At 42.9% G+C, this 25313-nt stretch overlaps 1 protein-coding gene across 7 annotated transcripts in view; it reads right to left on the bottom strand.

The window, feature by feature from the left end:
• Positions 1-25313, bottom strand: part of Pnt (ETS transcription factor pointed) — a 103567-nt gene that overhangs the window by 24813 nt on the left and 53441 nt on the right. For 6 of the 7 annotated variants that reach the window (XM_077423830.1, XM_077423835.1, XM_077423832.1 and 3 more), the window contains 2 exons: positions 7700-7816; positions 4192-4395 (listed from right to left, as the gene is read on the bottom strand). In XM_077423830.1, the coding sequence (XP_077279956.1) occupies positions 4192-4395; positions 7700-7816 (321 nt within the window). Of the gene's footprint in view, positions 1-4191; positions 4396-7699; positions 7817-19100; positions 20402-25313 lie in introns of those variants that run through there. The other variant, XM_077423837.1, reaches the window with a different exon arrangement.

The raw sequence follows: 25313 nt of genomic DNA on the forward strand, positions 1-25313 counted from the left end.
ATTTGACAATGTCGCAAAATTAGATTAAATATTTTCTTCAAAAAAAAAAATACGTCTCGTATATCAAAGTCTTGATTAAGCCGTTAACTAAACAAGAACATTAGCGATAAAATAGAAAAGGAACTGTATTCTAGTGTGCTTTGTTCCCTGTCCACGGGGGCGCGTACGCCTCGTGCATGTGCGCGTGCACACACGAATGGTCACGTATACCTCATGGACAGTGAACATGTTAATCGTAATAATTAAGGCCCTTATCTTCACGTGATAACAGTTATCGCGGCGGCATGTGTGCCCTGGTAGTTTTTCAGCGCGCGGTGATTATGACAGGAATAAAATATTGCGTTATTTGTCATCAAGTGATTCCCCGTAAGTACGATTGTTTCGCGCATCGCGGATCGCAATCGTAATTAACGATCTGGAGTAGCACTATCATTATCGCGACCGTATTGCGAAGGAGATGTTCGCCACATTGCTGTGATTCATCGTCGGTGTTATTTCTATACGCTTCTAGGAACTCTCGTGGAAACAATCGTAGACTCGAAATGTAAAACGACGTACGTGCCATGAATATTTCCTTATTTTTCCATGTCCCTACACTCTGTTACATTTTTTTCGCTTTTAATATGCAAATAATCTTTACTACAGTCACTATGCACTGTTCTCTCTTCGGTTTCACGTTTACACACTGTCGGCTCTATTAATTACTTATGCAGTGGGGGAGAAAATTGAAATAAACTTCCTGTATACCCGCTGATTTTTCAAATATCAAATAATTCTTGAATTACTAGAAATAAAAATTGATTTATATTAGAAAAAAATATTTAAGACGCAGCCCGCGTTTGTTGTAAATCAATGTAAATAGAGATCGCTGAAAAATTTATTCGTGTGGATTGAGTAAAAAATTAAATTTTCCCAAGATTTCTCTAAGCGACGATTTAAGCGAGAAATAAAAATCGCGCCTTTATTGTTTACAGCGAGATAATGTCGAAACGCGCAAAGTGAATTGCGTGCGCAGCAAGACATTTTATTTAATCAAGTAATTATTTAACCACGATTATGGGAAAATTTGTCGATTAATCCAAGCTTCCATTCGATACCGACGTACAAAAGAGATCGATCATTCGTCTCGACGATAGCGAAACGCAATCGCATTAATGAATTTCACCGTGAATCCGATCGGTATCGCCGCGACAGGAAGATACAACTTTTTAGTTTCTACTTTTTTATACAACGCAAGAGCGTTTCCTAACATCCGTTCTCATTCGCGGAATCAAAGCGATTACCCACGTCGTGTCGCGACTGCGAGCGTCGGGTGCAGCACGCTAGGCTTCAGTTAAATTACCGTCGCCTCGGTCAGAGGGATCACGCGGCGCGGCCGGCTACATCGTTCACAATCGTAGCACAATAATAAATTGCACGGCTGGAATGTGGAAAGTACGACGACGACGATGACGCTTTTATTTGACTCTTTCCCCGCCGCGCCTGCTATCCGCAAAATCACACAGCTATATGTACGTAGCTCTCCTTCATTTCCAACACGCGTGGATAATAATAAAACAAAGCGTAATATAGTAGTTTTACAAAAGCAGCCTGGCCGCTCGCGAAAATTTAAGTCGGAAATAAAAAACTTAAAGAATATTAATTTTTTTAAATTTAGACAATTTTCGATAATTTCCTACAAAATTCTGCGTTAACGCTTTTATTCGTGATTTATGTTTTATTATAATTGATATAAAACTCGTTTTGTTGTTAATCACACATAATGTGTGAATCATTCTTCATCGGGAAACTATGTCGTAACGCCGAGCTTAACGTTAAGAATTCTACTTCGCTCGCGCTTATTTACGCGCTCCCTTTCGATACGAGGGAGAGAGATTACGTATTCGAGACGAATCTCGAGTTTTGTGGTGAGTTACCGTTAGTAGTCGTCCTTAGATCGCGCTAGTCGATTAAGCCGAGATTTCAGTGCCAATGATGAGGCGACATGAATAATCGATAAGGAAGTACGGGGTTTTACTTAACGGGAGTTAAATCACGAGCGAACCTCCGCTTCCTGCCGCATCATTTCGTACGATCTGCTTTTATCTATCTCGATCTATTCAGCTCCTTGTTCCTCCATCTGTATTCCTATCTCTTCTTAAGTCTCCCCCTTTACTCACCCCCCTTCCCAGTCTCTATCTTTCCTTTTTTCCTTTTTCCACCTCAATTGTTTTATTGTTTTTTCGTCACGCAGTAGATATGGTTTTTAATATATTTAACAATTAATGAGACAATATATATGATTTTGGTTAGATATTCTTATCACTTACTTTATAGCGACATACACAAATGTATAAAAGAAAATTATATTAAATTGTGTTGCTCGAGTTTAATATACTGATACTGATACAACCGATGTAGATATTCGACAAAAAATATAGACATTCTAATTTTATTTTTATTATCTGTCAAATTATTCGGGAGACAATTAATATCCTTGCATCTTTCTAAAAATCACAACCGTAATGTAAATATAAAATTAATGTTGACTAATTTATGAAAGAATGAAAGAAATTAAACAATAATGAAAAAAATAGAAGTCTGAATAATATCCATTTCTATCAATGCAGATTAACTTCAATCTCGGTTTAACTTACATTTTATCTTTTTCTAGTTTCGAAATTAGAAAAAGATAAAAAGTGAGTTAAACCGAGATTAAAGTTAATCCACATTAATAGAAATGGTTGTAAGTGGCAAGTTGGTTTTAATTGAAATATTGGCCCTGCCAGGAGTATACATGTAAATTCTAGATACCTAAATTTATCTACAGCGAAACTCCTATTACATATTTTTCCACTTGCACCGCGTTTCTCCACTTGCTGCTCCAGTCCGTCCTACACAAGGACGGATAGATGTACCTTTCCTTTGAATTTTCTCTGCTTTTTGTTAAATCTAAAAACGATCGAACGGCGCATTTATGGCGAACTTGACTTGCTGTTTTGAGCGCGCGTACCATAAAAGGGCACGGGGAATCTAATAGGAGGGACCAGCCGAATCGAGGCTCGGCCATTGACGGTACGCGAGATCGAAATTCGAGTGAATTCTTTGGTGCACGCGAGTACAGCCCCCCCCCCCCGAAAAAGCGTCTAAGTGGCCGCGGCAATGGCGCTGCACCGTTTTCGGCGGATATCCGGGATGAGAGTTTCTATGGTGCTCTGTCTTTCTTCTCCTCCGCTTCATTCTCTTCGCGCCGCGTGCGAGGTAAAAACGGGGGGTTTCGATTCAACGCTACGAAACGGGAGAGTGACACGGGAGGAGGTGGAGGAGAAGAGAGAGATGGCCACCACCCGCGCGCACCGCCCCATCGCCCCCGTCATTGTTCGCCGGAGTCCTTTTGCTCGTACGCTGCGCCGTGACATCGCGATTTTACGGAAATTCGATCGGTTTTGTCGACAGCGACGGATGGTGTCCGTCGTAAAAAGTTCGTAGCGCGTACGAGCGTTTCTTGCGCGATTAACCCCGGATTCGCGACACCGGGGTTATCGGTGAGCATCCGGCGTGTAAGAAACGCAACGCGATGTTTAATTTTTGTCGCAATATTTTATTTTTAACAGAAAAGAATCTTTTTTCGTACACCAAAAATATTGCACGATATAAGAATTGTTAATCATTCTCTCCATGCTAATAAAATTAAATAATGTTAATTGTTAATCGTTACTCAATTTTTTTAATTTTGTCATGCACTGTAATGTCTGTGTTATAGAAACTCCTTCACGTTGACGGTCCGGAGATAAGGTGACTAGAAAAATGTTCGCGGTAGAATAATAGTTTAGAATAATAATTACCGGAATTGTTTTACGCATACGATATAATAGATTATCAGTAGCCACTCCTAATAATATAATCATCACATAATTATCACGTAATGTCACTAATAGTTGACAGTATGTGACTCATGGCAGTGTTTAATCGAGGCGTCATATGTCCGGTCGAGTAGCGCATTATTATTATTGTAAGTATTATAATCTGTCTCATCAGGCTTCCTCGCACAAATTCTCTTTAAGAAAGATTTCATATATTAAGCTTATTAAAAATATCTTGAGGATTGATATAAAATAATCGCTCATCAGATTCATCGGATACTCGAGGTAGGGGATGTTCGAGGTAGACTGATGGACCCGATAGCCCCGTTCGTATATGAGGAACACGCACCTTTTTGCAGGATCTCGAGATGCTCCCACAGGATGTCGCCCATGAAAGCGGGGGCACGTGCTAGAAAGGATTCCTTCCCCATGGCACAAATCTGTTTCCCAGTCATGTGCTGCCACGGCTGCATCGCCACACCCTCCAGCGAGAATTCCCTAATAGCCCAGTGCAACCAGTGGGCAACAGCTGCTTCAGACCATTGCCTCGGGTCTGGAAGAAAAAAGAAAAGAAAACAAAAATAAGGACCGGATTGCCCTCTAGCAACAATCTCGGCGAGTCGTATTCCCGAACCGATGACCGTTTATCGCCAGGCTCTGCGATCCTGGCGCGATAACAAATCTTTTCATCGATATCGGAATGCCAGAAAATCGATTATCCCTTCATCTTTATTGAATGCAGAACCAGAAAACGAGTTATCGCTTGAGTTATCGTCATTGTTTAGACAGCGATTGCTTCTAATTTCTCAAATTATCAGGAAGGGTGACATTTGGACTTTACTCTAAACTTCCAAAACGAAGATTTTTACTTATCCGTGGTCATCTGAGAGCGAGCTCGTTCGGACGGCCAAAAGATATATCGAAGAAACGTCGAACACATACGTCGACGTTTGTGACGGCGCGATCGTTAATAGTCGGAGCCCAGGCCGACCATCTTTGGTGGAAGCAATACCGAGAAACATCGGAATGTCCCATTTGAGGTGCGCGCCCATATTTGCACGCGTGTCTTGCATTGTTTCGTGGTATCTCGCTGCGTAAAAGTACAGTTGGGCTCATAATGCAAACAGGAGTTGCCAACGTAGCGACTCGCTAATGTATATAGCTTTGCTCGCACAATCTCGTAGCCTTTACCACGTCCTTTAACACTAATGATGCGAGCAAGAGGTTTTCGAATCCGAAGTCTAGCCTCGTAAAGTTCCCGAAGAGAGAGGCCGAAATACAGAGTGTTCCGAAAAAAATGTCGAGTGGGCGTAAAAGTCAAAATTTAATTCTTCTATTTTTTTTTCAGAACACCCTACATATACACTTGTCTTTATACGTTTCTACATTATTGTAATAAGTTAAGCGCAATAATATTTGAAAATATACGTTTCTTTTATAATACAAAAAGAAATAAAAAGAAAATAGAACACCGTTTTATATATATATATATATATATATATTTTTTTTTAATATATATATATATATATATATATATATATATATATTAAAAATATATGCTATACACACACATTATTAAAGTGTTGCAGTATTTCCAAAAATTTTGTTTCAGAAAAAATCAATATCAAGCAGGAGATAAAAGATAATCTAAAAGAAGATACTCCAAGATACGACAGAAGACACGATAAAAATAGTTTTGTCACATTGCACGATGGTTATATTATCTTCGAGAAATGATAACGACAACTCTCTCTAATTTTTTCATAAAAATAATATTTCTAATAGAAATTAATTTTTCGTCCTGTCCCCTCCCCGAATAAAATCGCTTTGTGTATAAGGGTGCAATGCAAATGAACGATAATGAATTCGACGCGACGGTAGAGGTTTTCCTGGCATCCACATATAAATATATAAGATTTTTAATACGTGACACAAATGCAAATTCAAAAATAGATATATAGGACTGCACGACGGAGTGGGCGACGTTATTCGCGGAATCGATAAAGTACGAAATGAATTGACGTCTTTCGCGTGGGATAGAATATAAATATAGGAAGAAAAAGTTGAGCGAGTACCAAGGCAACAAGAGTGTCTAACGGCAATGGCACGGCACGTTCAAAGCGACCGCCGATGTTTGAGGATCGTACCGATATTTGCCCAACTTATTTCTCGTAAGCGTTGTTAGCAGACTTTACACTCTCTTTCTCGCCTCGCATTCGAACACAAGTCCACGCTCGCGCGCTGCACACGTATATATATTCTCTGTTACTGGTCGATCGCTGCATGCATAATAGATCCTCATTATCAATATATTATTTTATATTCCCCTTTTTTTCTTTCCGTTTTCATCAATTAAACACTAAACGGCTGAGTTAGACAATGTTGATATTCGCCAATTGTATATTTGAGATTGCCGCTACGATATTGGATAATGTAAATAGTAAAACTTATCAAGTGCATCTGGATATACGATCTTTATAGATAACGAGCAGATGACGCGCTTTAAATCCAACATTACGTCTGTGATTTCGAGATAGCGGTGTATCTAAATCGACCGATCGATCGATTTAGATATATCTTGATTGCAACTAAAGTCTATCATAACGTATGAAAGATATTGAGACTCACGAGGATTAAAAGTATCCATCGCATCATCTTTATACTGTCGAAGCATCCTTACGATGGTATTTATTATTCAAAAGAGAGATAGATTCTGAATAAATCATAATAGCGAATGCGATATGACGCGTCAAAACGTAATTGTGAATGCAAGTTGCGTCCTCTTTGTAGTAAGCGTACGCGTTCTCGTATATATTCGTACATATTCTTCGACGCCACAATAGATATTGACAGATTTTAGACGCATAGATCGATTTTTTAGCGCAATCTATTAATTATGTCTACGAAGGACACTCAAAGTCCTCTAGCTTTAACTTCTAATTTTTTAATTAATTATCTACTAAAAAATTTTTTATCATTTTTCGCGAAGAGGAGCTAATTTCGCCAGAGTCAAGTAAACCTTTGTAAACTTTTTTTTCATTAATACGTGCTATTAATGATGCTTTAAATGTTTTCTGAAAAATAAAAGATTCAGGGACCGCGACGCGGCGGTCTCAGGCTCGAAGTGAAATGGCAAGAGGAGCAGTGGAGGTTGCTCGTTCGGTTCACGGAGGTCAGACTGTAGGTGATCTGGCCTGGAGGGTACGAACCCGGGGCATGTAGACCGGAAGTAACGTCACACCCGCGTGGCTCTGAATGCGCATACCGGATGTGTGGCATCGGCTCCCCATCAGAACCATCAACATCACATTCACAATTCCCGCACATCGCCGGCCGCCTCGTCGCACATCGCGTCACATCGCGCGCACCCGCGTCTACGCGCGCCTCTCGCCTCTCGCACACGCACGCATGCACGCACGCACGCAAGCAAATACGAACGTACGAATGTGCGAGCGTGCGTGCGTGTGCGCGTGTGTTTTCTCCCCTTCTGTGCGCCCGCAGCGATTTTTTAACAACTTGCGCGGTGAGGCGGTACAAGGATCATAAATTCCGGATCATATAAACCAGTGTGAAAAAGTCAGAAAACATTGTTTGCGTTCATAAGTTATCTATATTGTTACGAGTCAAAAAATTTGATTTACTTGAAATCACGACGACCGTCACGCGGATTTCAATTAACAATAGTCTAACTATCTAGATTTTACAATTTTATAATAAAGAGATTTTCGCAACTGGATGCATATCGACACATTCGTTCGATGTAAAAGCACGCTTTATTTTACGAGAAAAAAAAGTGATACGATTATAAGAGTAATCACGAAGAAGTATAATCAAGAGTAGTGAGAATAAAAGCTGACCTTTAGTTATATTCAGGCGGAGTCGCTCCTTTTCCCAAGATGCGAAGGAGGCCTCCAGAGCCTCGGTCATTTTCTTGTTGGTCCCAGGTGTTAACGGCGGCACTTGCGCCGGTATATCTATAAAAAAATATAAAAAGACACTGAATATAAATACACTTAAATGACTTAAACTGAAAGAATATACTTAAATATAAATGTACTCGTGATTGTGCATTTAGACCATTCTTTCTCTCTTTTTATTCTTTCACATTTTACAGACATATTGCAACTTTCCTTTTGATCGATTGATATAAATTAATTTTCTCTCACTTTTTCTTTTTTAAAGAAATATACTTAAACAAAGATATTAATCTTCTTTATATAATGCAACTGTTAACAATCGTACAACATTCTTTGGCCTAGTTTTAATATTTCGTAAAAAAAATATACAATCTATACATATATGCGCGGGACAAAATATCTGAATTTCTCGAAACGACCGAGAAAAATTCCGCGCATATATACGAATCTGGTACAAATTGTGCGGCCAGTGTTCAATAAACGAGAGTTAGCGATACGCCAATGTGTTGATTCCCGCGACAGAGATGAGCTAATAGTAGCGCGCCTTTATTTAAAATAAAGGCACATTGAAACGGATTCGGCCGGGTCGGCCGGTCGAACGAGAGTCGAGAGGCGGCGACGAAGTAAAACGGGGAAGAGGATGGACGAGCTTAAGCGCGCGTAGCGCTTTCCGTATGTGTGAGAAGGCGGGTTAATGTCGCTTCTCACAGGCGAGGCGAGGTGCGCGCGCTCGCGTGCAAGCCGCGTGTATGCCCCACGTGTGCGCGAGCGCTCCGGCGCGTTTTACGAGCGCCGGAGCGCGTACGTGCGTCAGGTGTCGCGCGCACGGCTACCAGCAACGGGGCACGGAGCAACGGCGAGGCGAGCAAAAGCGAAACGAAGGGGGCACACACAGCCATCTTAGATAGGCATCGTCATAAAGAGGGGTGCAACTGCCGCCAGCGCAGGCAGGTGCATCGCCGTCGCCGTCGTCGTCGTCGTCGTCGTCGTCGTTGCTGCGCTTGTTCTACGGCGTAGAACGAAAGACGGCACTCTACGGCACGCTCAATCGTTCTCGCGATCTCCGCGGCGAGATACAACGATATATCGGGACGCTTCGTCCATTAGTAGCTACGCGATTGTAGCACGAGGAATTTTAGTTAGAAATTTCAATTTATTTCAAGATACGCCGCATTGATAACGGATAACGTTAATAGAATGCTCGAAATGCTTAGGGAATTATTCTTTTAAAGTCTGTAAACGTATATTATATAGAAGATTTTAATGGAAAGAGCTTGTATTTGTGAGCATCGTCGAATGTAAGACGCGTCCGAAATTGCGCCCGCGGTCGCGTAGCCCAAAGATAGGCCCCGTCCCGCCGACGCCGTTCAAATGCGTAGCGAGCGGTGCGTCTCGGGTGCGAGGAGATCTATTGAAAATTCACGTGCCAACGGCGCAACCGCGGCGCGGCCACGCGAGTGGAATTTCAAAGGGACGAAGTTTAGCATAGGAACGACGTCTGCAACTCTACGCTACGTCGCTCGTGCGAGGACGCCGCGTACAATCTCGACTCGCGGTTCACGATATTATTGCACGCTCAGGATTATGCATTTCGATCCGTCACGCCGATTTATTATTAACAAAAAAAAAATTATTCAACCGTTTCCATAAATGATGACCAGGTGATTTCTTGCTGTAAAAATATATTGCGTGAGAAGATTCTCCTCTTCTTTTCAAAGATATTCAATTAAAAAAATATGAATTTAACGATTTGATATTGATGCAATAATATAAAAAAATTTCTCTTTCCGAATTTCTCTTGATAAATATTCTAAATAGTTTCTCACTTTTATATTAATTTTATAAATATACGAGTTATACACTAATAATTACGACATTCACATCGTTTTTGCATCGTTCTTTGAACATAGAAATTCTAGTTTCAAAATAAACATGTGAGACACCTACTTGTATAAGACTTTATTTGGCTAGTTTCAAAATCATTACATCTTAAGGCGTCAAGGAAAAATTTATCCCAGATTGTACAACGCATATGCAAAGTAAAGAAGTATAAGTCTGCGATTTAAGCGCATAAAAGTCCGAGCTTATATATCGAGTTTTTAGGTATCGCGTTCGTTGGATTCCGCGACTATTCTAGAAAGCTTTATATGGGCACATTGCGTTATAAATCAGAACGGTCGTATCCGTAGTATATCATTTGTAGCCTGAATATAACGAAGAGATCGAGATATCGCGATACGTTCGCTGGCAGGTGCTGCAAGTTGATGCATCGCGGATTAACAAGTTTTCCTTTTTTTTTCCCCATCTTCTTCTTGTTTCTTTATAAAACGTATTTGGCTTACCGATCGGATCGATCGACGCCGGGTTAGACGGAGCGCGATCTTTTACTTAATCGAATGGAAATTTAAAATACCCGAGGCCCGCGACCCAGATGGCATTTGACCCCCGACACGTTCAACATAAATTTGCATATAGGCTTACGTTACTTGCGGACGATCGGCGCAATGACCAAGTTATATACGCCGCGTTCTCCGAGCAATTAATGCCAACCGAGAAAAATATTTTCTTTATCCGACATCTAACCTCAGTCAAACCTTAAATTCCGCGCGTGTAGTTTAGGAATAATTAGACACGCTTAATTTGGACACACTCTGTAGAATAAACGAGATAACCTGTAGCAAAAAAAAAACGAAATTATAACTGTGAATACACGTTGCTTATCGGTACAATGTTGGGAGACAACATTTCTGTCTCGGGTTTCAGCAAATAAACGACGAGATATTTCAAATGTCGATATATCTCAAAAATTTATCTCGTAACTTTTTTTACGAGAATACTGTAAAATCTAAATATCAGAATAGCAATAGATGGGATACGTTATGAAATATATAAAGGATTCTTATTATAGTCTACACAGAAAAAAAGAAGTGTTGAATCAAGACTTATATATATACTTGCATGTATGCAAGAATCTATAATATTCTTATAAGAATTTAAACTTATCATTTCAACTTTTTTTTCTTCTTGGTACTCTTGCATCTTGGTAGAAATATATAAATGACTTTCAAGCAAGTTTTCTTCGTTTAACGCAATATATACTTACCTCATTTTAAGATTACGAATTAATCTTGCGTATATAAGTCTTGATTTGATACTTCTTTTTTTCTGCGTACACTCGTGATCAGAGTAGTTGCAACACTTTTTTTTAAATGAGTATAGGAACGTGCATTTAGGTTCAGAATGAGAACTACTTCCTTATTATAGATTTCTCGCGGCACATAATACTCACAGTTCAATGTATGCTACACATTTGTATGTGCAAGTTTGACAATATCATTACTACCCATGCGAAGGTTATATGCAATAGTTCTCATTTCAAATCTAAATGCGCGTTCCTAAACTTATTTAAAAAACGTGTTGCAACTACATATTCCGACCACGAATGTACTAGGGGTGCATTCCGATATTCACACACTGTCAGTTTTGAAACTCTATATTTTTCTATATTTTACGTCACGTATACTGTAGATATTTTCAGTACTGACAGTTGCTGATATCGGAATGCAACCTAGATATAGAAAGAATGCAATCAATCTTCCCGCTCTTCTGCGACTGCAATTTCTTTCACTTACAAAAAGCGAATTAATGCTTGAAATATTTGTTCAATGATTCTAATAATTTTAATTGTTTTTAATTTTACAGTAATCACTACTTGTTTATTTGTATATGTACTAAAGATACATATAAATGATAATTACGTTATTAAACATTAATGCTGATGATATCGTTCTAAAAAAGAAAGAAAAGAGAAATAAAATGCTAAAATATATGTAAATAAAGAATACTTAATAATTAAAATAATAACGATTGTTGCGAATCCTACGGTTTTGAAAGAGGATAATCAAGTCGAACGAACATTCTATATGTCATATGAAAGCAGCTCCAAGCTCCGGTTGTTTATAAGGAAAATTTTTTTTCTCCCGTCCATCTGGAATATGCTAGGGTGAGTGCGTAACCTTCACGAGTATACAGCCGACACGAGGCACGTGCTACCAACGTCTTCTGGCTTATCCCTCTTTCCTCTACACTCTACACCTCAAGAATACTCGGCAACCAAACAACTGCGGCAGCTGCTCTGAACAAACTGCGCGAGAGAAACGCGTCTCCAAATTGTCGCTCTTATTTTATATGCTGTCGAAAACTGTAATCGCAAGATATTATGCGGATATTATTACGAATATAATTAATGTTTTTTTGGCATTAATTCGGTTATGATAAACCGAATCCGTGATAAGCTAAGTATTTTTGTGTCTTTTTATCAAATATCGATATCTCAAGTACCTATATTTGTCGTAATCTATTACTCGTAGCGTAGATAAAGTAATAAAAATACTCAATCGGAAGTTTGACGACAACTTTGTTTGGCTTCGCTCAACGTACGTTAAGACTGACAGAAATTGAAATGGCATGTCGCGAGATGAATTAGCGGTTGGAGACATAACGACGCCAACGTCCATTGTACGTCGCGCACTGAAACCGAACTATGCACGAGCGCAAGTACAAGCACGTGTTAGTATCGGCGTGCCACCGACCCGCCTTTCTGTGGTATACACCTGTTGCTCCGGTCGGTGGCTCTCCCGCGCACGTTTGGTTTCATCCATCGCATCGCCTTGCATCGGCGTGACTAGGCTGTAAGGCCATTCATCCCGTATATAAGAAGACCTCGGGGAAGCAAGCAGAATTCTCTATGCTCTCCTAAGGCGTACAAATACGACGCGCGAGTGAGTCAGATAGGAGATATTATCCGCATGCGGTGTCTAAATAATTGAAGATCGCTGCTACATATTTGTAAATAAAGGATTTTTACGGTTAAGTCAAGTCTCAGCGATAACAATTTCGTAAGAAATTAGTTTCGGGTATCGGAAGAATATAAAATTGGTGAAATTCACGAGAATTCGAATGACAGTTGTACAGATTTTATAATATTCGTAATATAATTTTGCAATTCTTATGTTGCATTTATCGATCAAGAGAGGTCTCTCTCTCCGGAGTAAGACTTTTTCCCCTGATTCTCTTATATCGAGATCGGAAGCTACTTAGATATCGACAACGCGAAAGCAATTAACTTTCATAATGCGTAGTTGGTCAAACGTGTTGAAAACGGAGCGCTTTGTGTCTCTCGAAGTCGATAGCGCGTCAGTGATTCCAGGGTACGTTATCATAACCGCGAATTATCATGCGCGGGGTAGCTGGCGGCTGACAAACCGAGATTATCAGCTCATTGGGGTTTTGAAAAATTCAAGGAGAGGCACTAGGACTGGCGATGGTAATCCCCCACAACGAGATATCGCAATCGCAGAACGGTCGGTTGCCGGCGTTGATAAATCGCGCCGAGGAACGGGGGAGAAGGAAGGAGTCCTTGTTGCGCGCGGCAGTTGATAGTGAGCGCGCGATGGTAACGAGCGGTAGCGTCATTGTTAACCGACGATTATCGCGAAACCGCGTGTTTCGCCGAGATAACAGGGGCAGGATTCCATAATTAGTCGTAAGTAATCTCCGCGCAATTTGCCATCGTTGTCCGTACCAATTAATTCGCGCTACCAACTACGCTCCGGTGAATAAAAACCTCGCGACAAAACTTTCATAATTAACTCTCGGCAAAAATTTTTGAATTTTATTTTAATTTATTTGATTTTAATGGTATATTTTTGCTATTAAAATATAGAATAAATTTTAGATTAATTAAGAAATGAGATTTGATTACGTGCAGCATCAGCATCTAAGCTGCTCCAAAATGAACAAGAAGCAAAGAATGAAAAGCTAACACAGATAAAATATTTAAAAGACATCGTAACGACTCTCGTCTCAAGAGACGAGAGAAAGCTAAGTAAATATTTTTCCTAAATGATATAGATGTCTCTGGGGCTTGTTTGGGTGAGATAGATCTTTCGCTAACTCTTTGAGATGAGAGAAAACGTTCTGCGTGGTAACACCATCGCATTGTTACCCGCACTACTCCGATTACTGCGAAGCGTGTTTTGCCGTGATACGGCGAACGTGATAGAGTGTTCTCCACGATAACGGCGACGCATGCCTTGGTCGACTTCCTGGGTAGCCTCCCACCAGTCCCACCGTAACCAATACTCTGGCGACAATTTGGTTAACGACTCACATGCATATATAAAACAAGTTAACAGCCAGCATAGTACAGCGTCGGCATCGCGTCGGTAATCGTGGACCGCGAACCAATTATCGTCCCGCGGCTGATTAGCTACTCTCGCGCGCGCTCAGATTCTGTGAATCCATTTATATCAGAGTTTTATCGTTGCTTTTTCTCCCTGGAAAAACCGTACCGCACCGCCCCGCCACGATTCCCTCTCCTTTAGTGGTCGAGCCGTTGTTACATGCCCGTTCCTATTCGTATACTCGCAAATGCATCGTCGTCGAACGTGACCGACATAGCCGCCGGTGAACTATAATAACTACGCAAATGTGATTCCGATTACGTGTGAAAGTCGTATAAAACCAATGCAAAACCCATTGCGCTGTGAAATCAATATAAAACCAATAAGTAAGATCAATATTGCGTTGTGAAACTGGCGTAAAAGCAGCGCGAAGCCGATATTGTGTAGAAGTTGCTCTACAACATTTGAGAGTTGGCCTAATTTGTTATATTCAGCATTCCGTTACAAATTGAGATTATAAGTACGTGTGTATGTGTTTTTTTTTGTTTTGTAACTGTCAGGGGACGGAGCTAATTTCAAATGTTGAGAAAATCAGACATCGGATTCGGTCGCCGTGAACAATTGCATGGCACGCACATTACCGTCACTTCTCGTTTCGTCGCGGTCATCTGAAGCTTAAAAAAATTCATTAAACTTAATGTCGCGATATTGATAGAGAACCGTGCGTCCCTCTTACAATTAGTTTGGCCTATTTAACGTCTACGTGCGAGAGAAAGTGCGCCACTTTGGACCCCACACATTAGATTTTACGAGTGTTTGAGGGAGCTAAACAGCCGTCATTTTGAAACCGGAACCAAGATAACGTTCTGCAGTTGTTCGCGGCACATCTTCGCCAGATGCGAGACTTTTTGACGTATATATAGCTATAATCGGGTCAAGCCATTCGCTGCTCGCACTGCTGTGGACATGGACAAATACATACGAGCAGACACGCGCGTCGCGTCGCGTCGCGTCGCGTCGCCTTTCATTCATCTCGCAAAGATTTTCTCACAAAATCCTCTCTCGGAAATACTTTGTAAAATACAATCAATATACGCGAAAATTATTCTCCGCAACTGTGTGCGCGGAAACTGCTAAAACCCGATGTTAATTTTTCTCTTTTTATTCTAGAGGCGAATCAAAATAAAATGCAAATTAGTGTTGTTTGAACAATGAATTGTAATATCTTGTATTTATAGATCAAGAAAGCGTATCCCATGGCAAAAGCAATTCGAATTATTCGCAGAACCGAAATCCACGAATAGCGCCAACAATCGCCAACTGAATCGATACGAAATTGCTCGGGGTAATCAGTTCGGGATATGATTGACTGACTTTGAAATACGGGTGGATATTAATAGAAGGGCATTGGGAGATGTGTAATGTCTCGTTTTATGGTTTTACGTTTTTACGCCCAGTGCCATGAATATTCGAGGCGCTATTGCGACGGATTTTCATTGCGCAATTCGTAATCGCAGTTGCATAATTCACACAATTACAGAATCAATGAAAAGAAATAAAATCGGCCGGATCATTAGCTCACGTGCCGCACGGAATGTACACAAAGAGATTGATTTATGTTAGCACGACGCTCGAATTTAGAATTAAACTATAACAGTTTGATTCATCGAGAAAAAAAATATCGCAATGGTCGAAATGGTTTTTAATTCTCTTAATTTCTGACAAAAGTCTTGTTACGCCAAACGATTTCCTCGATTCTTCCAAGCAAACAATTTGCTTGACGTAACAATCGAACGGGAAACGACTTGTTTTCTTGCGTATGTAATGCGGCGTACAATTCGTACGCGCGTCAGTCGAAAGCAATGACGGCGCGCTGCAACGCAATGCTTATGTCATTGCACTGACAATGAAAGTTAGAATCACTGTCTGTATAGCGTCCGTGTAATCTTACTACTTCCACGAAATGAATTATTGAAATACTACGTTGCCTGCATTATGCCTCGGTGCGTCGCGCCATGGCGTGCCGCCGCGCCACAAAGTGTCTACTTTCTCATTTCGCGCAATTATCAGTAATTTCATTTAGCGCGCTCGCTTAAGCGGATCAACTTTATAAATGTGTAACATTGTAAATATTTCAGACAACTGTAATCGATATAGTGACGACGTGCAAATTTTTGAATTTTTACTCGGATAATCCGAATTGAGATTTAAAATTGCGAAACCTTTCGTAACTTTAGCAAGTTAGTCCCTCAAATTATATCCATTTGCTATACGTCTATACGTCCATATTAAAATAAGATGCGTTTTTATATTAAATTTGCAATTGTCTTAAGATATCGTACGAAATTCTTTCAAATATAGATTTTAAAATAAGAACCATTCGGAATTTTGTGATGAGAGAATCTTCCCAAAATCTTCTTCAAAGTTCTTTTAAACTTCGAATTATAGCACAGAAGAATATTTGGCTTAATGACAACTATAAATTCTTGGAATATCTCTTAAGTGAGCTACAAAAGCTTTCTTCGATCATTAGATTTAAACAACCGTTATAGAAACGTTCCTCTTTATGGTTTTCGTTAAAATCATGACAATAACTGTTTGCCATAAAAAAGGTGCGGCGAGTCGTTATCATAGCTATTAAAAGCAGGAAAATACTTCAGCCGACGGTTTTACTGACAATTATTTAGCGCCGTAAAATTTATGATTAAGCAGTAACAATCGATATTATAGATATTTCAATCGAGTAATATGGAAAATGACAGTCGTCACAGTTTCCTTCCTGTTTTGGCAAAAAGTAAACGTGACTTTCGTTACGTTCTCGAATTTTTACGTGTCGAGTCGATTGGAAAGAAAACGCGTCGCGAACCCCGAGAGTCAAGACACGCCGATGTACAACGAATGGAAGTGAAAGGACATCATGATTAATAGGAAACATTAGCATTTAAATTCACCTCAAACTTCAAGTGTTTCGCTTCTTTTTTTAACACGCTTACCTGCAACTCAAAAGTTATGTAAATCATCGAGAAAAAAATCTGATTCGCTCCGGAAGACGATCCTATAAGTTGTCTCGCTCGCGAAGTCGATGCCCTCTTCGAGTTGAACAAAACGAGCCTGCCCCGTTTTTGTATTTTTTTTTTGCCGCGATACCGCGCGGTTAATCCCCGTTCATTATATACCCGCGTTGTATATTATACTCGCCTGCAAACTTGATCGAATCGCTCTTCGAACGTATTATGGAATACCCGCGTAGCCGCGCGGCCGTTTGCACCGCACTGTCAATATTAATCCAATATACGAATACCAGAAATACTTTGAATAGTAAGAGCTCTACTTGCGATATCTGCAAGTAGAAGAAAACGCGGATCAAGCAGTTGCCTCGAAACCGGTTGCCAGGAAATATCGTCGAATAGCAGCAGCTACTCGCTCGACAGATCCTCTACTTAAGGATCGCACACAGGCTGGCCGTTAGAAAACTGCTCGACTGTATACGGACTCTTAGATGAGCCTTGTAGCGAGTAAGATTTTTCCGGGATATATCCGTATTTCAATAATTTTAATATACCTGTGCCCGCAAAAAATTTATTCCAGAATTGAAAATTAAAAGTTGAAAAGCTTCCTTCAAATCAGATGGAAAAGCACTGCGATTACAATATATTAGCCTTATTATTTTTACACTAATCTTTACTAACAAAGCAATGCTATAAGTTAATTGCACGAAACTGTTATCAATTCTTTATATGTAAGGAGTTATTTGCTTTTATTGTGAAATGTCCCTCTTCTTTTAAACGTATGCAACGTTTGTAACTAAAAGATTAATGTACCAGAATGTTAATTATTATACGTATGATTGTGTGAAATATATACGAAAACGATTATTAATTTTAAGGTAATTAATTGTACATCAACTGTACAGCAATAAAATAAATTAACTTAGGTATTATGTCTAACAACTTTAATTATACCTAATTCAACCCTGCCCTATCCCTCCCCATCACCCTGATTAGCCGGTGTATCTCGTTACAATAAATCAAAATCTGAATACCCTCGCAGCGAGTCCTCCCAACTGCAGGAAGTGCATACGAACAGTACGGATTATGTTCGCGCGCGAGCAACGATGACATCTGCTACAATCTGTCGGAAACTAAGTCACGTTTGTGTTAATCACGTTGGCACGATCACGGCGTCGTCTCCAATGTCAGAGTCAGGGTTAGTCTTCATTTCCGGAAATGGGACGCGTGCGCGTCGCCCGAGCACGGACCACATTTATATATCACCCCCCAGCTACCATCGCAGACTATGCGAGTGTCGAGAAACATGTCCTACATTTAATAGATGTTCTTTCATTATAATGTACCTATTATACATTAGCGCTAATATTATAATAATTTAAAATGTTATTATGCAAAGCTCGATTTCTGTAATTGTCACTAAATAAAATATTAATAAAGAACTTGTGTTAAAATATTAGTAAAAAACACAAACTTTGTATCGATATTTTATTTATTAATTAATAGTTTAACAACTAAAGTTTCTTAGTGCAGTTATATTGCAGATGTTTAAAGTTTCTTAGTGCATGAGTTATATTACAGATGTATAAAAGATATGCTGTTTCAGTGAGACATAATTTCTCTTGCTATGCTTTGAACGAAACATAACATAATTTGTTTCAATGAGACAAATTTCCTATCGTCTTAGATCACAACCACTTTGCTGTCCTCAGCTACTTACGAAACACTCTGATCTCGTTTTTTTTTTCTAGATAACGCGTTGTGACTAAGCATATAGTACCACGAATTGTGAATAAAACACGGGTCTAAATTAATTCACTGAACGCCGTAAAAATCTTGGATTATATTTATCAACGAATGTTGCGGTTTTCATTCAGTTTCATCCAGCGCAACTTACACGATATGCCAATAAGTGTCGTTTTCACAATTTGGTTGCAGTATTGATCATATTCACAATATATATAAATAAAAAAAAAATAAGCATCCAGATAATGACTTGGAATCGCGCAATATTCTTCGGTGGAACTCTTACGGCTATCAGCTAACCCTCACGAGATCATTATGTTAAATGTTTTACGCTTCATTACATCTCGTTGTAACGAGATAAACGCAGGTAACTACAGTTAGTTCTGTCGTTGATATTCCTACCTCTGGACCTGCCAAAGGACTTCATGGCCTTGATTCCCATTCCGGCATAAGTGTCGCCGCCGTAATCAACGTACATGAGTGCCGATTTTGCGTAATCACTGCACATACGCGTAGTCCAGGATTATCAGTGTCATTCGTCCGCGGTTATATTTTGTATTTCGCTACCGAACTCGTCTTCTCGTCGTTCCTTTTCTTTCGATGTCTCTCGGGACACGGAAGTTCGTCGTCCACGATGAAATCGTCTAAGTTGCAGGTGCACCATCGAAGACGATCCGGAACCGACTCGTCGCTCGGTGTTGTAACGTCGAACTTTCGCACAGCCGATAATCACATACCGATCTGTTTATCGCCGGGTTCAGGCTCTTCGAGAAGGCTATATCTCTCTATCCCATAATTTTTCCCCTGCTAACACGTCCCCTGACAGCGAGAAGATAACTTCTACCGAAGACCGACCGGCGTCACTTCGGAAATTCACTCGGTGAATGCACTTTTCCTGGCGCGAGGACAATGCGCCGCTTCTCGAGACGACAAACAATCGTCCGGTGCCATCGAGATCGCCAATCGTTGCTCACTCCACTCGCCCGCGTCACAGCGTCGCGACGAAACGTATACACACAATCAGCCGCTGACCGCTGACAGTTTCGATTCGTCAATGGCGGGCCGAGCTCGGCGACGCGGTCACGTTGCGAGGAGGCCGGGAGAAGATCCGGGAGCCTCGAGTGCCTCGACGAGGCGCGTTACTGGTCGTCGGGCGGGCGCGGGTCGCGGAGCACGGCGTGTCCACCATGTGTTTGCTATCAATTCATAACTGCGACCCACACGGGTTATTTCCGAATACCTGCTTGCGCAACCGCTCGTTGCTCCGGGACCGAGTGGGAGAGAGGGTGAAATGGGGACGCGGGATGGCGAGATGGAGCGAGCTCCGATGGAGGGAGCGAGAGTCCGAAAATATGAGACGTCGCCCGGTCCGTCAGAGACGGAAATGCCCTGCTCCGCTTCGCGTTTCCTTCCCGCTTTGTTCCCGAATTCACGTGCGGGGGGGGAAAAACCCTCCCCCCTGCGCCGAGCCACCCTCGCGCGCGGTTCCTCGGAGACGAGACCTCGCTAGCTACGACGAGACGACGATGATCGCGTAAGCGCGGCACTTGACGACGCGCTCTCGAGGGAACGCGCACACGCGAGACGCCGCGCACTGAACGGCCGAGAGAAGTCGAGAGAGAGCGCGCACGCACGGGATCGCCGCGCGTCACGGACGCTCCTCGCACTCGGGTCCGTGTGTTGTGTATCGCTCGGTCGAGGATCGAGGTGATCCGCCGCCCCGGCTACGAAACGATCTTTCCTTCGGCGCCACCGGAGAGTTCGTTAAGCCGAAGCGCCACTGTCGGGCACGTATACGACCGCGTTCCGCAGGTAAGTGCGTACACGCCGAAGAGAAGAAGAGAAAGAGAGAGAGAAAACTAGAACGAGAGAGGAAGAGTGAGAGACGAGGGGCAGAAACTCCGAGGAAGAAGAAGAAGAAAAAGAAGAAGCGGCAGAGGAGAGCAAAGGTGCAGGAGAAAAGTAGAGGAAGACTCGTCCGGAAAGGGAGGTGGAGAGCGAGAGAAGGGGGATCGAGCGTCGCGGAGAGCTTCTCTCTCTCTCTCGGAGAGAGGGGAAGTGGATGCGTCTTCGATCGCGTCTTATATACGTGTTCGCGAGGCCGGCCGGGATTTCACGGGCGCCCGACGCGACGCGATGGGTCCAGCGACGAACGCGAGAAAAGGGGGGCGGCGATCAAGATTCGTTTCACACGACTCACTCTGGCGAACACGCGAGTTTTGCGGGGAATCGTATTCGGAAGAGTCGCAAAACGATGCGGTAAAAAGCGGGTAAAGGCGTCGGAGAACGCTGTCTTCGCACGCTACGAGGAACGGACGGAAGGGAGGGGGCACGAACGAGAGTAAGACGATCGGCGAGTCGCCGGTTCCCTCATCGTGACTCCGGTGTCACGGATGGCTAAGTCGCATGACAGTCGCGCTATGTGTATGTACGTGCGCTCGCGGACGCCAGAGGGGAACGAGGCGTAAGAACGGAAGGAGATGAGGACGCGCGAAGGAGGTGGGCGGCAAGGGACACCGGTTTATTATAGGGGAAGCGCGCCGTAGATAGCAACTCGGAGACTGAGAAAGAGAGGGAGAGAGAGAAAGAAAGAGAAAGAAAGAGAGCTAGAGGGTGCGGAAGCGGAGAGGAAAGAAGAACGAGCGAGGCCGAATTGTGCGAGGAAAGACGAGGGGATTCTTAATACAACGTAGGCCAGAAGACGCGTAAGAGCGGCGGTATTTTCAGCTGAATGGAACCGAGGCGAGCAGGCGAGGGTAAAAACGTTAAGCAGACGCGAATACAGGAGTATACAATCCGAAAATACGACTAACCGAGCTGTTTCACGAAGGTAGAAACGTAGAATCACGGAGAGGTAAGGCGTGGGTCATCCGTGGGGAAGATACCCAGGTGGAATTAACGGAGCGATGGAAACGGAGGGAACGAGAGAGAACTTTGGAAACGTACGCGCGAGCGAGATCGACGACGGAACTGGAAGGGACGCGCGCGAGGGAGACGAAAAACACTTGACTCCCCACCACGCTACGATCGCACGACGCGACAGCGCGCGGAGTGGCGGCGGCGCAGGCCTCTAGCCCTCACTCTTCTCGCTCCGAGTTTTATGAATGAATACTCTCCCGTCACACGCGGCGGACTAACACTGGCGTCGGCGCGCGCTGTCTCTCTCTCTTCCTCTGTCGCTCTTCCTCCCTCGCACCCGATCTATCTCTCTTTCTCCTTCTCTCCTTCTATTTCAGCCGCCGAGCTGCGCGCGTAAAATCGCGGTGTGCACGGGTGTGCTAGGCGACGGGCACGTATACACGCGCGCGACGCGGAGTCCGCGCGACGACGAGTAAATACCGAGTTGAGTTGGCTAATACACGGGCGCGCAGGTCCGCCGCTGTCCGTTCCTTCCTTCATTCGGTTTGCCGGTTCGTTCATTCATGCCCGAGCCGCACGCTTTAACTGGTAGCTCACCTCGACCGTCCCTCGAGAGGTTCCCTCCTCCGCCTTCTCCTCCTTCATCTCCTCCTCTCCTCTCTTCCTCGCTCAGATCAGATCTCTTTTCCGCCGCTTGTCCGTTCAACGCCGCCTGCCGCCACCATCGTCGTCGTCGTCGTCGTCGTCGTCGTCGTCGTCGTGACGTTGACGTCACGCTAGATGAAGAAACGAGTCGGCACTTTCCGAGAATGACTGCAGTTCCTCGCGTGACCTTCTTTCATCGGCTGCCCGGATAGCAGGGTTGGACTATCTTTCCGAGCACGGTGGCCTTCGCCGCTTATATATACACCAGCATGAAGAGCATGTAGTATGGGTTGTGTGATGCAGTTTCTGATATATATTGCCGGGCGAAACTTGAGAACGTAAATATTTTCTCTCTGGGTATTGTTGGATTTGGAGATTGCTCAATCAACGATTCATCAATATGTGTGAATTTTTGTGACAATATCTCCAATTATTAATATAATTCAACAGGCGTATAATTAGTTCACGTCACTGCGGCGACATTAAATTGAGCTTTGGACGCCGAGTATTTGGTTAATTCGTTCTGGAAATTTGGAACTTTATCTTGAAATTGTCGAAAACAGATTTACGCTACGTGTAGGAATATTAACAAAATGCAATAGTAATGAAACGTCTTTAAGTACAGTTTTATCAACGCTAATATGGCGTAGAAGAATACGAGAACGCGAATCGAGGTTTTATTCGCATAGATAATATATGCCGATAAAATTTACATAAATTCTTTCGAAAACGACTCATTTAATTATAGTATCTACGCAAGTAAACGTAATTGAGGGCAACCCTTCGATCTGCATGATCGCGTGAAAACGAGCGCGCTTAATGGCATCAACGCATAAGTTTTTAGCGGCGCGGTAGAAACGCGGATGTCGCGCGAGGCACTTTTAACAGCTTCTTCGCCGGCGGAATAATCGACGATAAAAAGGAAGCGAGGCGTAATTATACGTTACTAACGCAAACACGGTTTTAGTAACTTTCCTACGGTCGCACGGTGGATCGTCGAGGATGTCGTGCGTGTGATTGATGAAAAACTCGTCGCCCGCGGGCGCAACGCTAAAAATTTCCTTCGCGCGGCTAGCAACTTCCGGCACGTCCGCAGGACCATTCATAAACTCGCCCCGGCGTGACACCGTCAAACGCGACGAGACATTCACTCCTCTCTCGGCTACCTCTCGCGATTCCGCGAGCTATATTTTACGCCACTTCTCGTACGTATAACTGTACGAACGATGTGACTGTACGTCTTCCTATCTTCTTCCCTCCGTGGACGTGTCTCTCTCTCCCCCCTCTCTCTCTCTCTCTCTCTCTCTCTCTCAACCGGTTACGCGCTGCATTCGTTTCGATAGATTAACTGGGAAACGAATTGCCGAGAGACAATTTGGCAAGACACGGTATACCAACTTCCAGTTACTAGTATGGCGAGCTTGATTCTAATCTGGACCTCTAACATATGCTCGTCTTATTGGCTGCAGATAGATTTCGATAAACGTTAAGCGACTCAAACTATAATTAAATCACTTAAATTAGAAAGCAACTTCATCGCAGAAATCTTGACGGTCGTTCATTTGACTTCCAAGAAAGACATACATCTCTATACATATAGATGGAGTTCTATTTCAAACACTGACATAAGAGTAGTAACAAAAATGATATAATAGGACATTCTTTTATAATTACATTAATATCACCGAATGTTTTTATGATTTCGGAAGATTAAAAATTGTGGAGACAGACACTAAGATTCTTTTATCGACGACGCACGCGTTAATGTGTTGAAATATTTAGAAGAAATGCATCCAGTTTGATTTGTTTTTTACTAATCCAAAGCTTTATTGCCTTAGACATGATTATCATTAATAATAATATAATTACGATGCTCGCGGTGCTCGTTTGTATTAAACGTCTGAACACTATAAATGAATCAGCTCCAGCCGCTGGAAATGTGTATCGTATAGTATCGCGTGGTGTACGAACAGCTGTCCAGTTGTGGCGTTAATTAATATAATTACACGAGGCGCGTTGTCGAACCTCATTCACAAGTCCGGCGAAAGCGGAGGGGGCGAGGTAAGTAGCGTGCTCGCGCGCTAAAAAACCCGGAAGTCGCGACGCGAGAAAATTATTATCGTCGATTAGCGTCGCGGAAATTGATAAAGCGCGTTGCATCATTGCGGGCAGGCAGGAAGGGGCTAAGAAACGATAGCCCGGGAAATAATAACAATACGACGTTGTGAGAAGCGGTAGAAGAACGTGACGGACAGCTGTGAGCAGCCGGAGGATGCGCCGCGCCGCCCCGGGTGTCAGGAAGGAAGAAAAGGAGAAGAAACCGACGGCGCGGTGATAGATAACGGCGTGAGGATAAGAAAGCGAGAAGGGAAGGTTGTACGCCCGAAGGGAGCGGGTTAACCCGGCGCGCGGAACAGAAGGAGAGCGGAGGAGAAGGACGGAAAAGGATGACCGCAGGAAGGAAGTTGGCCTGGCCCCGGTGTACAGGTTGTTGTCTGGCAACACCTACGGTGATCAAAGAAGAGGAGGAGAAGGAGGAGGAGGAGGAAGAAGAGCGAGGCGCAACAGGACGAAAAGGAAGAAAGACGCACACGTCTTTCCGACGGAGGCCGAGGGAGAGAGGATGCAGGAACAAAAGGAACGCGAATAGATAGCGATAGAGAGAGCGCCGAGCAGAAGCCGGCCGCTGCTGGACGCGCACGGCGCGGTATATACTTGCCGAAGGCTGAGCAGGTTTTTGCCACATTTTTTGCGGCGCTTATTATAACTAGGAAGCTGATGTGCTCTCTCTCTCCCCGAAGCCCTACCTCGTAATCTCGGCGATCGGAGTGTGTTCGCCTGGGCGCGGGCAGGTATACACATGTATACGCGCGAGACGCGTGTGTGCGTGTGGAACGTTTATCGGAGCGTACGCTCACCGTTGGAAACGGCGAGATGTGGCCGAGAAACAGAGAGAAAGAGAGAGAGAGAGAGAGAGAGAGAGAGAGAGAGAGAGAGAGAAGTGGGATGGAGAGCGTGAGAACGCGTAAACTTGTAAGGTACGAAAGAGCGTAAGAGGAAGGGAGATATATTGCCGTGCTCCTTTCCACGGTGTTGGAAAAGGTGGTGATG

Source organism: Temnothorax americanus, unplaced genomic scaffold (assembly GCF_048541705.1).
Source record: "Temnothorax americanus isolate GAGA-0224 unplaced genomic scaffold, ASM4854170v1 Scaffold8, whole genome shotgun sequence".
Lineage (NCBI taxonomy): Eukaryota > Metazoa > Arthropoda > Insecta > Hymenoptera > Formicidae > Temnothorax > Temnothorax americanus.